The sequence below is a fragment of the Theobroma cacao genome, chromosome 4, assembly GCF_000208745.1.
Source record: "Theobroma cacao cultivar B97-61/B2 chromosome 4, Criollo_cocoa_genome_V2, whole genome shotgun sequence".
NCBI classification, from domain to species: domain Eukaryota; kingdom Viridiplantae; phylum Streptophyta; class Magnoliopsida; order Malvales; family Malvaceae; genus Theobroma; species Theobroma cacao.
In genome coordinates this window covers 1,819,843-1,834,133 of record NC_030853.1, presented here as the reverse complement: position 1 = coordinate 1,834,133, position 14,291 = coordinate 1,819,843, and the positions used below count along the sequence as shown (strand labels likewise).

At 35.0% G+C, this 14,291-nt stretch overlaps 2 protein-coding genes across 2 annotated transcripts; one reads left to right on the top strand and one right to left on the bottom strand.

Annotated features, from left to right (window-relative positions):
- Nucleotides 229-2,880, top strand: LOC18600955 (50S ribosomal protein L13). The gene is made up of 5 exons (XM_018118924.1): nucleotides 229-691; nucleotides 1,016-1,087; nucleotides 1,426-1,592; nucleotides 2,199-2,310; nucleotides 2,570-2,880. The coding sequence occupies exons 1-5, from the start codon at nucleotides 650-652 to the stop codon at nucleotides 2,864-2,866; spliced, it is 690 nt and encodes a 229-aa protein (XP_017974413.1). The 5' UTR covers nucleotides 229-649; the 3' UTR covers nucleotides 2,867-2,880.
- LOC18600954 (putative cysteine-rich receptor-like protein kinase 31) lies at nucleotides 3,656-6,934 on the bottom strand. Its single transcript, XM_007031728.2, is given in 7 exon segments — nucleotides 3,656-4,148; nucleotides 4,249-4,396; nucleotides 4,480-4,717; nucleotides 4,845-5,055; nucleotides 5,208-5,329; nucleotides 5,552-5,677; nucleotides 5,809-6,934. Coding segments are annotated over 7 exon segments (1,944 nt in total). The 5' UTR covers nucleotides 6,629-6,934; the 3' UTR covers nucleotides 3,656-3,869.

Here is a 14,291-nt window from a genome sequence, read left to right as displayed (position 1 = left end):
AAAATTAAATTAAAAAAATAATATTACTTCATAAAAAACGTTAAAGTTTAAAATCATATTTAGAATAATTAATGAATTATAGTAAATATTAAATTAATTATAAAAAATTTATAAGTATAAATATAATATATAAAATTAAAATTTAATATTATTTTGATAAACAATTAAAATTTAATATTAAAATTATTATCTATAATCGAGTTCAAGATAGATATCTTAATATTATTAGACCCAAACCCTACCTGATCTCGTGATAGGTGATAGTTTTATTACCTCAAGTTAATTATGAGATATCTTAATTTTACTTAATCGAATAGAATAATGTAGGGTATCTAGTAACAAAGTACACGTTAACATCCCTAATTAGTACCTCCCATTTTGATTAACTTTGGGCTTTTTCTGAATTTGTTCATGGGCTGGTTCTAATTAATTAGAGGGCCCATTTTGAAAGCCCTAAGTGCAAAATTTCTTCTTGCTCCAATCGCTAAACCCCGATCTTCAGGGTTTTAGTTACAGGTCCTTACTTTTCTGAGAAAAACATGTTTACCCTTTAATTTTTCATTTAAAATTTCCTCTTGATTCTGATTATAAAAATACAACTGATTGATTCAATTTACTAAAAAAAGGGGTTCATTTTCCCCCCAGAGAAATGGCGTCTCAAGCAGCAACTACTTTCAATGGCAACTTAAAGGCAATTCCTTTTACCTTTTTTTCATTTTTCATTTTTTTTTTAAATTAGCCATTTCATTTTTCAGTTTAGTCTTTATTGTTAACTTAAGTTCAATCATTTAGTTTATTAGTTTGCTAAAATTGTGATTTAAAATATTATAAGTTCCAGTGATGGTGGGCAATTGGGATGGGGGGGATTGATTATTCCTTGTAGCTATTGATGGTTAAATTCTCAATTTCTTTTTTTGTTTTTTTTGAGAAGAAAATCCCAGGTTTGATTGAATGATCATCCTTAAACCCTCAAATCTTAAGTCTTAAACTGTTTTGTTTTTGGAATTCAATGCAGAAAGCACTAGCTGGCCCGAGGCGTATCAATTTGGAAGGTTTACGGTGGAGAGTATTGGACGCCAAAGGTCAGGTTTCAGACAATCCTTTTTTCTCCATATTTTCTTTTGATAGATATTTGAGTTAGAAGATCGCTTTTGTATTGCAAAGATGAGGCCATTGTTTTAAGAAACTCTGTCCTGGAAACTAAAGCTTTTGGGGCCGGTACTCTGTTGCCCCTTTAACCTTCAAACATCTGAAAGTTGGGTTTTATGGTTTGCTCAAGATCCTAGTTTCTTAATGCAAAGTTTGTTTTTATGCTTTTAATTGTATTGAGCTTGAACTTTTGATGTAATAACATTGTTTTCCCACGCTCTTGAGGGTCTTTCAGTCTGCAAAAAAAAGAATGAAATAAGATGCTTCTTTTCATAGGTTCTTGGAAGACTAGCATCTCAAATTTCTAGTGTGATTCAAGGCAAGGACAAGCCAACATATGCTCTGAATCGTGATGATGGTGATATGTGCATTGTTATTAATGCCAAGGATGTATGCGTTACAGGAAGAAAACTTACAAATAAGTTTTATCACTGGCATACAGGGTAAACACTCCCATTTTTTGCTTTTACATTTTATGGTCTGAAGTTGTTTGTTTATTGGAAAAGTTCTGTTTTCCTATCAGTTGAGAGATTAGAGTTTTTTGTTAAATTTTAGTCAAGTGAGTCTCCATTGCAACTCTACTTCTGTTGAATGCTTGGTCCTTCATTAAAACTTGAACCCAGAGTGGGGGCAATGGAGGCAATTGCCCCCTGAGATCCTAACGTCCCTTTGATTATATTATGGAGATAGCTAAAAATTTTAGTTCATTTATATTACGGAATATAATGTAAAATCTTGGATAGTTCCTGCTTGAACATAAATTATCTAATGTCCCTTTTCCCCCACTAAACATAAATCTTGGATAGTTCCTGCTTGAACCGATGTCCATTTAGATGTTAAGAGAACTTATGCTGGTATTAGGTGTTACAGAAATCAAAATGGGCCCTCTTTTTCATATTTTGTCAAAAGAAGAAGGAACTAACTTGATTTTCTTATCATGTGCATTCCTAATTTCTCTACTCATAATTCTTAAATGGTTTGTTCTTGATACCGAACCACTGTAACTGTTTATTTATGCTTCTTTCTAATGGTGAATCTTACTGATTTAGATACGTGGGCAACCTCAAAGAAAGAAGTTTAAAAGATCAGATGGCTAAGGACTCGACAGAAGTTATTCGCAAAGCAGTCCTGCACATGCTTCCAAGGAACAAATTGCATGATGTGAGTGTTTAGGCCTAATGAAACTTCTCGTGTGTTTGCTACGCTTATTTGATCTGCTTGATTTTCTGCACTTTGTTTACCTTTCCCTTTCCAATTCCCTTCCCAGAAGGAAAACAACCCCATTGGTCTGCTTGTGTTCTGTTGAGTTTAACCAATTCTGTGTTCATTGAGGAAATCCATCCATATTTCTCTTTTCATTCTTTAATTGGCCTGAGATATTCAAAGCTGGATTATCTTATATTATTGCTACTAATTGTAGGATAGGGATCGAAACTTGAGGATATATGCTGGTAGTGAGCACCCCTTTGGTGATCGGCCGCTTGAGCCATTTGTGATGCCTCCCCAAAAAGTACGAGAAATGAGGCCCCGTGCAAGAACAGCCTTGATTCGAGCTCAAAAGAAGGCTGAAGAGCAAGAACAGGATGCTGAGTACTCAGGAAAAAGTGCCAACAGCTCAGGACAACGTCACAAGAAGACTATCCAACTACGAACTGAAGACCTAGAGACTGCTGTGCTTCTGCCGCAAGTGATTCTGAGTGACATGTTGAGACTATAGCAGCAGTAGAAGAGAAGGGAGGAGGGGGGAGGGGNGGGGGGGGAGGGTGAGGGTGAGAGAGAGAGAGAGAAAAGCTAAAACCGAAGTGACTCTGTAAATATATTAGAGAGCAGGCTTTTTGTGGTAAGTACCTTTTATTCATCATGTATATAAACATAACCATTTTTTTTAAATATAAGTGATATAATGTAAATATCCCAGTTGGTAATCCTTGAAATGGTACATCTGCTATTCCCGTTGCAAACTAAGCCTGGAAATGCCCACGAAAGCTGCTTTCACCAAGCCATCCATTGAACTATCCCATTTTTACGAGGCTGACCGTGCAAAGATTGATACCTAGAAGCACATGACAGAAAAGATAAACCAGATTTTTAACACACATAGCTGTATTCTTTGCTTGTTTCTGATTATGTGATTACCATCAATTGGAGGCTTTGACTCCCAGTTACAGATGTTTCTGGCTTTCCGCTTTCTGTCTCAAACTGTACAGGATTCCTTTATTTCTTCCACTTGGTATAAACAACGCCAAAAGAAGAAGAAAAGAAACAGACAATAGGAGGTGGACCACAAAAAAAACAAACAAATGAAATGAAACAAAACAAGACAATAGGACGTTTGAGTTTTCCTCTGCAAACAATTCAAAAATGTAAAGTTCTATCAAATTTTGCAGATCACCATAAAAACAGAAAAGATATAGCCTCGTCTAGCAGTTCTCTAGCTTGTAAATTGTGAAGTCAAGTTGTCATTTGGTATTGCAGGGGGTCCAATCCAGGACAGAACTCCTTTTCGTATGTTAATGTCCTATATTCACAAACTAAAAGCTGTTTCTTCATGTACAATCAAATAAATCACTTGAAACCTGTTCAAATTTGAAATATAGATTGTTTCTTTCCGATGTTGAAGTTGATACTGGACAAAACTTAGTTTCAACACTATCATTTATTTTTCCCTTTAAGAATCAAGAACAGTACCCTTAGTAGAATTAGTAGAAAGGACTCAAATTTCATCTAGGATCTAACTCAGAAATGGATGCCTCATTGACTGTGAGTTGGAGTGGTTCCATGGTGGAGTCTACGAAGGCAGGTCTTGAGGGCAATGGAAGAGACATGGAGTAGTTGCTAAGCATTAACACTACAGAGGTCATGTTTGGTCTGTTAGAATCAATTGCTTGAACACATAGCAACCCAACGTGGATACATCTCATCATTTCTATCCTTGGACCATCCTTCAAAGCCGGATCTATCATATTCATTTCTGTTCCTCTTTTCCAACTCTGCCATGCCTGCAAATATCCAACAATGTGTCAGCACTATAATGGTTTTGCCTCATTAATTTCATCCACGAGGGAAATGTTGCTATATATATGCATTATTTCCACTTACATAGGTTAGAAGATCCTCTCCTTCCTCACTGCGGAAACAACTTATCTTTTCACCAATGATGATTTCCAAAACTAGCACACCGAAGCTATAAACATCAGATTTAACTGAATATGTTCCGTATCTGATGTATTCTGGAGGCATATATCCACTACATGCAATTAACAGACAAATCATTCTCAATTACAATTATACTTGAGCTACACATGAATGTAAGATTACTCTTCTACTTACAAGGTTCCAGCAGGTTTGCTTGTAGCATCATGTGTTTGATCCACTGAAAACAACCTAGCCAATCCAAAATCTGCTATTTTAGGGTTTATATCATCATCTAACAAAATGTTAGCAGCTTTTAAATCACGATGAACAATTCAATGTTGAGAATCTTCATGAAGGTAGCGTATCCCTCGAGCTATTCCTGTTATGATTTTGTGTCTCTTTTCCCAATCTAGTTGTAAGCGCCTAACGGGATCTAGAAATTCATGGCATTATAACATAAATGCATTACAAATACAGTTACTCATAGGCATTGAGTGCATTCTGCCAACATAATTATCCCAAAATAAAACTATTTAAACAGAAATGGACGGTAACTATACTGAATAAGAAATGGTCGAGGCTTGAATTTGGAAGAAACTCATAAATAAGAAGCCTTTCTTTTCCTTCGAAGGAAAAGCCTAGCAGCCTAACCAAATTCCTGTGCTGAAGCTTTGCCATTAACAGGACTTCATTCTTAAATTCCAAATCTCCTTGCACAGAATTGTCAGACAGTCTCTTCACAGCTATATCTTGTCCATCATAAAGCCTACCCTGAAACAGTATTTATCATAACGAGAAATTAGAAAAGATTAAGATATTAGTAACACTTGTTTTAACATATCTTGACAGAAGAATGAAGTTTTTCTGGTATATGAGAACTGGAGAGGCCATTAAATTGAATGCTTCACTCAATCTCTAATTACCTTATAAACAGAACCAAATCCACCTTGTCCAAGTTTGTTATTCTCAGAGAAATTATCTGTTGATACTTTTATTGCACTGAAGTTGAATCGCAGTGATTCCAAACTATTATTATTATCTGCACCTTCACCAAGAAAGTGAGTTAACACACGAAATGCCCTTTCAACCTTTATGCCATTTGACTTTCTGACTACATAGCTACATCATAATTTGCTAGAAAAAAATTAAGTACAAGACCAGCAATTATCTGCTAAGATGGAAAAGTTTGTTAGTTGTACAAGTCCAGCCTTGAGTTATCCTAGGTGACAACAAACAAGAGTTAAACAATTAATGACAATTGACTTACTTTTATTCTCCTGCTTTCTGTTCTTCCTTTTTCGAAGAAGAATACAAGCAAGTGCCGATATTGCCACTAAAATAATGATTGGAACAACAATGATTACAACAGCTTGGGATCCAAGGCCTCCATTATCTGCATAAGCCAGAAATGCGAATATAAATAATTCTCTGATATGTCCTGAAATTTGTGAATTGTAATAGAGATGACTTTGTTTTGCATCCTTTCTCATGTCATTGCTCATTTCTAGGGAGATAAGTACTCACCTCCTCTATTTGTACTGTTATTTGTAGCTGAAAGTGGAGGACTAATATGTGGAGGTGGAGGATTTAAATTTAGAGTATCATCTGAAGAATCAAAGAAGGGATATAAATCCCATCGAAAATGACAGTTTGGTGTGAGGACATAACCACCTCGCTGCCCAAGGCAACATCTTTGATACTGATCAACTGTTTGATTTAAGCACGCTTTGCAATCTTTCTGAGATATATCTGGGGTGCACTGCATTAGTGCATATATCTTTTCTAATTCCACATTTGCTATTCCGGTTGCAAACTTGAGGCTGGATGTGCCGTTGGAAGCTCTTTCCACCAAGCCATCCATCAAATTGGCCCATATGTGATAAAATGGTGTTACATTCCATGTGACACCCAAAATGTTTCCCGTATTGTAGCCTGCTTGTGAAGGCTCCAGCTCCAGTGTTTCGAAGATAGAGCGGTTTGCATAGCGTACCAGACAAACAACGTCCCCTTCCCATAAAAGTGCTTCTGTCTGGTTGGGACAGCTTGCTTTGATTTCTTTGACTCTTAAATTGACACAGTTAGAACAAGCTTCAGACGAAGTATCTCCTCTGCAAAGAGCTAAGCCATGAACTACGTTGGAGCCTTGGCCAATGGTGGTACGGTAGAAACCACCATTTCTTGATACATTAGCTGGGAGAGAAGAGAGGAATAGATCAAGGTTCTTGCCATATGTACTATTCGTGGTGAAGTTTCCGGTATCATAGCATTTTAGGAGGCCGGCCGTGCTGAGATTGATGCCCAGAATCACGCAACTAAAATGGAAAGACAGATTCTTAACATCCATAGCAGAATTCTTTGCTAGTTTCTGATTACATGTATCAGCATCAAACTGGAGGAATTGAATCCCCAGTTAGATAAACATGATTCAAATTTTCCTACCTTGTTTGCATCAATTCCCTTTAATATATAATCTCCAAACTCAAATTTTGGGAAAAGGGAAGTGACCTCTCTGCCTCATAATGCACAGAATTCCTTTTTTTTCTTCCACTTTGGTATGAGCAAAGCCAAAAGAAGAAGGAAAGAAAAAGTAGCGTGTATAAACAAAACAGACAAATGAAACGAGACTTTTTACTAGGTTTCTCCCCGACCATTTCCGCGCAACTACTACATCATTAAATACTTGACAAAGAATGGAGAAACATGTCAACTGGAATGCGCATTAAGCATAATGAGAGGAGGTGGACCCCGAACAAGTCAAGACACACATTTGGCCGACACAGCCAAGGTTTGCGAAAGAAAGCGTACCAATTAATCCAAGACTAGACTTTTGCCGCGCATTAATAGAATTGAGCAAGACACATAATTTGGAATTGATATTTACCGTGTGGAAAATTGAGCAGGAGACAGAATTGGGAATTGCTGTTTGAATATGTAATTTTGTTGAATCTCGGCGGAGACTGTTCAACGTCTAAAGAGTTCTTGCAATAGGAAGAGGTAATGTTGTAATTGCAAGGTGTCTAGATTTTTTATTTAGGAGAGTTTGGGTTTTTTTGTGTAATTTCAGATAATAAATAAATTTTAGAGAGTTATATTGTTTCTAATATGTTTAAATGATTGTTATTAGGCTTTTGATTATTTTGGAAGGAAGCAAGTTTGTTAGATCGAAGGAAAGCAAGTATATCCTCATACACCATACTTATTTCGAAACTATTATATATGTATATTTCTTTAAAGAATCAAATGTTTTATTTCATTATTTTCAGTATATGAAAATAGGGTCGAGCATATGATTATTTGTTGTTTTGAGCTTAATAATATGATGAACAATGATTTATGAATGATTTGGTTTACTCATGTGACGAAAAATGGATTTACAAATGATTTGATATACACGTGACAAATGTTGTTTTATGAATGTTTTTGGTTGATTCAAATGACAAGTGTCAATTTATGAATGAAATGAAATCTTTGATCATTTTTAAAAATGTTTTAAGAGCTACAAAACGATCCCTAAGATGTGGGATAATCGACACCAGAACTAATTATATGACCCTACTAACGAGATATAATAGTTAGCATACAGTTCTGCCAATGAGATATAATAGTTAGTAACTATCAGGAGAATGATTAGTCGATATGGCCTTTGTCATGGGATATAATAGTGACCGTAGCTAAAATGATGAAACATTACGAGTTCGAAAAATTGAATCTATGATTTGCTTAAATGATATTTCAAGAATGATATTTGATAATTAATGGTTTATGAACTTATGAAATTCCTCATTTTACATATAATGATTTGTTTAACTGTTTGAAAGCATGATTTATTGAAATGCTCTTAAATGAACTATATGACATATGAACAACGATGCTTAATCCAGTAGGAGGTGTGCGGCTATATTTGCTAAACTATGGTTTGCTCATTCCTTTATTATATTTTGCAGATGATTAAAGATAAGAGCCATAGAATCATGGGAGCTAAAAATATAATTTGAGAAGTCTGTATAGTGTCAACACATTATTAGCTATTTTGATACGCCTATTATATGTAATGAATATTTAAGTTTTTAGATGTTTATTTATTTTCTTGGAGGCTTTAGCGGATCCTAATCATTATTTATGCATGTTATAATAGAATTATTATTATGACTTCAATTGTGGACTATTATAAGAATGAGAAAAAGAAAAGCTTCGTATTACTTTGGAACCTAGTTTCAAGCTAATATGGTCATGTTATGGCTCGATTTTGGAGCATGACATATAATGGTATCAGAGCTTAGATTTAAGATCTAAGAAAGAAAGAGTTTAAGCATAGTTAGTGTAGAATTTAATATTCTTAGTATTGTTTGATTCGATAAGATTTGTTTATCCATTTTGACTATCTACGAAGCTACTTTTGTTGATATTAAATATATGCAAAAATGAGTGACAAAAGAGAAACTTTGATGAATCTTATTGGTAGGCATAACAGAAAAAATAGGAGAAATGGCTTTGGAATGAGCAATGATTGAGTAGATCCAAATACTTTTGGAAATGCTCGTAATGCTCCGGTGACACAAGTTGATTTAGCAAATGTATCTCAAGTGATAGCTAACTTACTACAATAGCAAAATCAGGCGAAAGTAGGCGTACGACAACATGAGACAACTTATTAGTAATTTTGAAAAGTTAACCCACCTCAATTTGAAGGCGAAGCTGACTTTTTAGTTGCTGAGACTTAGATAAAAGAGTTAGAAAAATGCTTTGTAGCTATTTAGATATTTGAGGATTTGAAGTTGAGCTTGGTAATTTTCCAACTAATTAAAAGGGAATGCAGAGTATTGGTAGGATACTACGAAGCCTATTTATGAGGATTCAAATGAGCCTTTAACTTGGGTGCAATGCAAAGAAATTTTCTTCAATCAATATTTTCCAAAATATGTGAAGGTGAAGAAAGAGAATGAATTTTTACAACTGTAACAAAAGCCTGATATGTTTGTGTTGTAGTATGCTAATAAGTTTAATAAACTGTGACATTTTTGCACTCACATTATTAATTCAGATAAAAACAAGGCTATACGGTTTGAGCATGGGTTGAAACCAAGCATTCGATCTTATTTGTCTTCTCACATCATTGACAATTGTAAGGATGTGTTGCAGAAGGCATTAAAGATTGTGTTTGATATGAAGCATTATAAGCAAGAAAAAGGTGATAAGAAATGACCAAGGATCAATGGAGGTCAAAGTAACCACTAGAAAAACACTAAGAGCAATGAAAGTAAGAGGTTGGAGGGAGGGGAAACTAATGCTAAGCTTGAGAAATGTAATTTTTGTAGTTGATTCCATTATGGGCCATGTCTTAAGAAAGCATGTGTTTATTTTGGGTGTGGGGAACACGGGCATATTGCTTGAGATTGTTCGAACAAGAAGAATGATGTTGCTAAGACTAAAGAAAAAAAGCAAACACAAAAACGTAATGCTCGAGTCTTTGCCTTGACTCAACAAGATGCTAGCTTAAATGATAATGTGGTGACAAGTACCATTCCTATTAATAATGTTACTGTATTGTTTAATTCTGGTGCCTCTTATTGCTTATTGTCTACTAAATTTGTAAATTTTTGAATTGTGCATTTAAGAAGTTAAATGAACATTATATGTTGCTACTTCTGTTACGAAAATTGTGTAAGCTGATAGAGTTAATAAAAATTGTATTGTACACTTAGGAGGTCATGAACTAGCAGTTGATTTAATATAGTTGAAGATACAAGACTTTGATGTTATCTTAAGGATAAATTAGTTGTCTACTTATCATGCATTTATTGATTGCCATGGGAAGAAAGTAGTGTTTCAATGTCCAGGACAATCTGAACTGGTGTATGAAGGTAGTCATGTTAGACCTCCAATCTGAGTTATATCAACCTTACATGCTATGTGATCTTTGCAAAAAGGTTATTAAGGTTACCTTACTTATACGAAGGACACTCAAATAGATAAAGGCACAAGGTTAGAAGACACTCCAAACATAAGGGATTTTTAAAATGTTTTTCTTGATGACCTATTTGGTTTACCCCTTGATTGAGAATTGATTTTGAAAAAGATCTTGCTTTTGGGACTAGATCGATATCTAAACCTCTTTACTACATGACCCCAGTGTTGCTTGAACTAAAATTACAACTTCAAGAATTATTAGATAAGTGGTTCATACATCCTAATGTATCTCGTTAGGGAGCTCTAGTATTATTTGTGAAAAAGAAATATGGGAGTTAGCGTTTATGCATTGACTATAAAAGACTAAATAAAGTGATTATGAAGAACAAATATCATTTTCCTCATATGTATGACTTAATTGCTTAGTAACAAGGTTCACAAATCTTTTCAAAGATTGATATGAGATCTTGATGCCACCAATTAAGAGTTAAGGCAAATGATGTACCCAAGACTACTTCTCGAACCAGGTATGGTTACTATGAATTTTTTGAAATGTCTTTTGGATTGACGAATGCACTTGCTGCATTTATGGATTTGATAAATAGGATCTTTAAGCAATATTGAGACCAGTTTGTTGTTGTCTTTATTGATGACATCTTGTCTATTCTAAGAGTGAGGAAGCGCATGAGAAACATTTGAAAATGGTACTTCAAACCTTAAGGGATAAAGAACTTTTTATAAAGTTTAGCAAATGTGAATTTTGGTTACCAAATGTTGCATTCCTAGGACATGTTGTGTTTAAAGATAGAATTTCTATTGATCTGAAGAAGATTGAAGCAATTGTTAGTTGGTCTCGTCCTGTAAATGTCTCTGAAATGAGGAGTTTTATGCATTTGGCAAGTTATTATAGGAGGTTTTGTTAGTGGGTTTTCTAGAATTACTATTCCTTTAACTCGTTTAACTTAAAAAGGAAAGGAATTCAAATGGATTGAAAAGTGTGAAGAAAGTTTTCAATAGTTGAAACAACTATTGGTGTCAGCGCCTATTCTTACCTTGCCTTCTGATACTGGTAGTTTCACCATCTATAGTGATGCTTCTAAGAAAGGATTAGGTTGTGTGTTGATGCAAAATGACAAGGTAATTGCTTATGCATCTAGGCAACTAAAACCCTACAAACAAAATTATCCTACTCATGACTTGGAGTTAGCTGCAGTTGTATTTGCTTTGAAAATATGGCAACACTATTTATATGGAGAGCTTTGCGAAATTTATGCAGATCATAAAAGTTTAAAGTACTTGTTTACACAAAAGGAGTTGACATGAGACAGAGAAGATGGTTGGAATTAATCGAGGACTATGATTTGAGTATCAATTATCATCTAGGTAAAGCTAATGTAGTTGCAGATGCTCTTATTTACCATTGGAAATCCATTGGAAGTATGGCCACTTTCTTTACCACGCAACGAAGATTATTAGAGGAACTTGACACAAAACAAATTGAAGTGATTATACAGGGTGAATGTATGGTATTGGCTAATCTCTTGGTTAAGCCAACCATGATTGAAAAGATAAAAGTTGCACAAAAGAATGTTGAAGAATTGTGTAAAATTAAGGAGGATGTTAAAAAATGATTACGATTTGAGTTTGGGATCTATGATGATGGCACCTTACTATTTGAAAATAGATTATGTGTAACTAGCGACCTTGAACAAAAACAGGAGATATGAGAAGAGACACATGGGTCTCATTTCACTATACATCCTAGAGGCACTAAGATGTATAAGGACTTCAAGGAAAATTTCTAGTGGAACAATATGAAGCAAGAAATAGCTTAATTCATGGTGCAATGTTTAGTATGTCAACAAGCTAAGGCTAAACATCAAAGACGATCAAAACTACTACAACCTTTAGAGATACCAAAATGGAAATGGGAGCATATCTCCTTGGAATTTGTGATTATTGATAGACTCACAAAATTAGCTCACTTTCTACCTATCAAGTCAACTACTTCAATTGATAAATTGGCAAAATTATATATGGATGAAATTATTCGGATGCATGGAGTTCCAATGAGTATTGTAAATTAAAATATAGGGATTTTAGATTTGTCTAGCTTATCTTTTTCGAAATGAAATGATCTTTGATGGGAAAATTTAGGATCCTACGAATGTGTTGGATATCATTAAATTGCGACTAGCATGGTAGGCCAAATCTAAATGGCCTGACTATAACACCTCCATCACAGATTATATTCGTGCTCCTTCCTCTACCTTAGCTCCCACCTCAAGGAAGCAAACTAAGTATAAGGTTTCATGGGAGTGTCCGCCTATTGATTGGTTCAAATTCAATACTGACGAAGCTGCTAGGGGCTGTCCAGGTTATCTTGGCATTAGAAGGGTGTTACGAGATGAAACAGGTGCTGCTAAGCTTATTTTTTATAAAAACGCTGGTTGAGGTGACGCCAACCTTGCAGAGGTCCTAGCAGTCAGAGAGGCCATGGTCTTGTTTATTGCCTCTTCATGGGTGAACTCTAGCAACATCATCATCGAATCTAACTCTAAAAATGTTGTGTCTTGGGTATCCAATCCTAGTAAAGCCCCGTGGCGGCTACGACAACTCATCCTCCAGATCCATTCACTTAAAAACAAAGATGCAGGTGGATGACTGATCAAGCATATTTCAAGGTCAGGTAATGAGACTGTTGATAGTCTTGTCAAATTAGGAGTTGACAGAACTCATGATCTTTTACGCCTTTACCCCTAATTGTTACAAGGGCTACTTGTGTGTGATTCTGTCACGACCTAAATTCCGAGCCATGACTGGCGCAAGGTTCCAATGGACATAATCCACTAAACCCAAGCAAGCCTATTATTTATCTTACTTATAATTTCATCTAATATCACTAAGTCATATTTCATAACTTTGAATCAAAATAGTGATATACATTGACAACTCGTACTGGCATTACTCATTAAAAATTTACATACAAAGTCTGCAACATGAATTCTAATAATTTACATTAAGTTTGTCTATACATAACAAATAATACTCGACTTCCAATGGAGGGACTCGGATGAATGTACAACTACTGAATGCCGAGACACTTACCAAAAGATGGACACAGGTCTACAAGGACACCTCGTCCTAGTTACCAGTTGCCTTGTGATCTGAAAACATGAATTTAAAAAGGGTGAGTATAAACCCAGTGAGTGAACAAGGAAGGGAACAAACATACCATAAGGAATCTTTAATGAAATCATGATGCATTCTTTTTCAAAACAATGCAATTTGTTTCTATTCTTATTAAAAACCCCTCATCAAGCCCTTAAATAATTAATCATTTGAAAATCATTAACCCATACATAACGAACCATTTGAAGAATAAAAGCTTCAATATCACACAAGTAAGTCAAATACGACAACGAATCTTCACTACAGCGGAAAGGTATTCTCGCTGCAGCGTAGCTGCAACGAGAATGAATTTTCGTTGCAGCGACGTTGGGATTTAGTTATTAACCGAACGTAGGTTTCTCAACTGGCCAAGGATTTCTCACTAAACCTTCTCATTTTAAACTTAACTCATTTAATCTTTAATGTTGGAAGTCCATGCTCTGATATGATAACAAAGAAGTGAAAGATAGGACAGCAATTAAACAAGATAGGAGACCAAAACAGAAAGTTTTTCGCTACAGCGAGATTGAATCTCGCTGCAGCGAAATTGTATCCCAGAAACAAAATGTTTCTCGCTGCAGCGAGAGGCTACAGTGTCATTCTCACTGCAGCGAAAATGCATCTTCACTGCAGCCAGTTTTCGGCCAGCCTACCTGTTTAAAACCCAAGAGTTTCTCACTGCAACGAGAATTATTCTCACTGCAGCGAAATACAAGGCATCAAATGAAAATTTCCCTTTCTCCCAAAGAAATCCACCCTGCTTGAAATGTTCAAAACCAATATGAAACACATAACAATTTCTCAAGGTTTTACATGTCAAGTTTCACATGCATTATAATCATAAACCATTATCCATTAATTTCCTATAACACACATATTTACATATGTATATATATATATATATATATATATATATATATATATATATA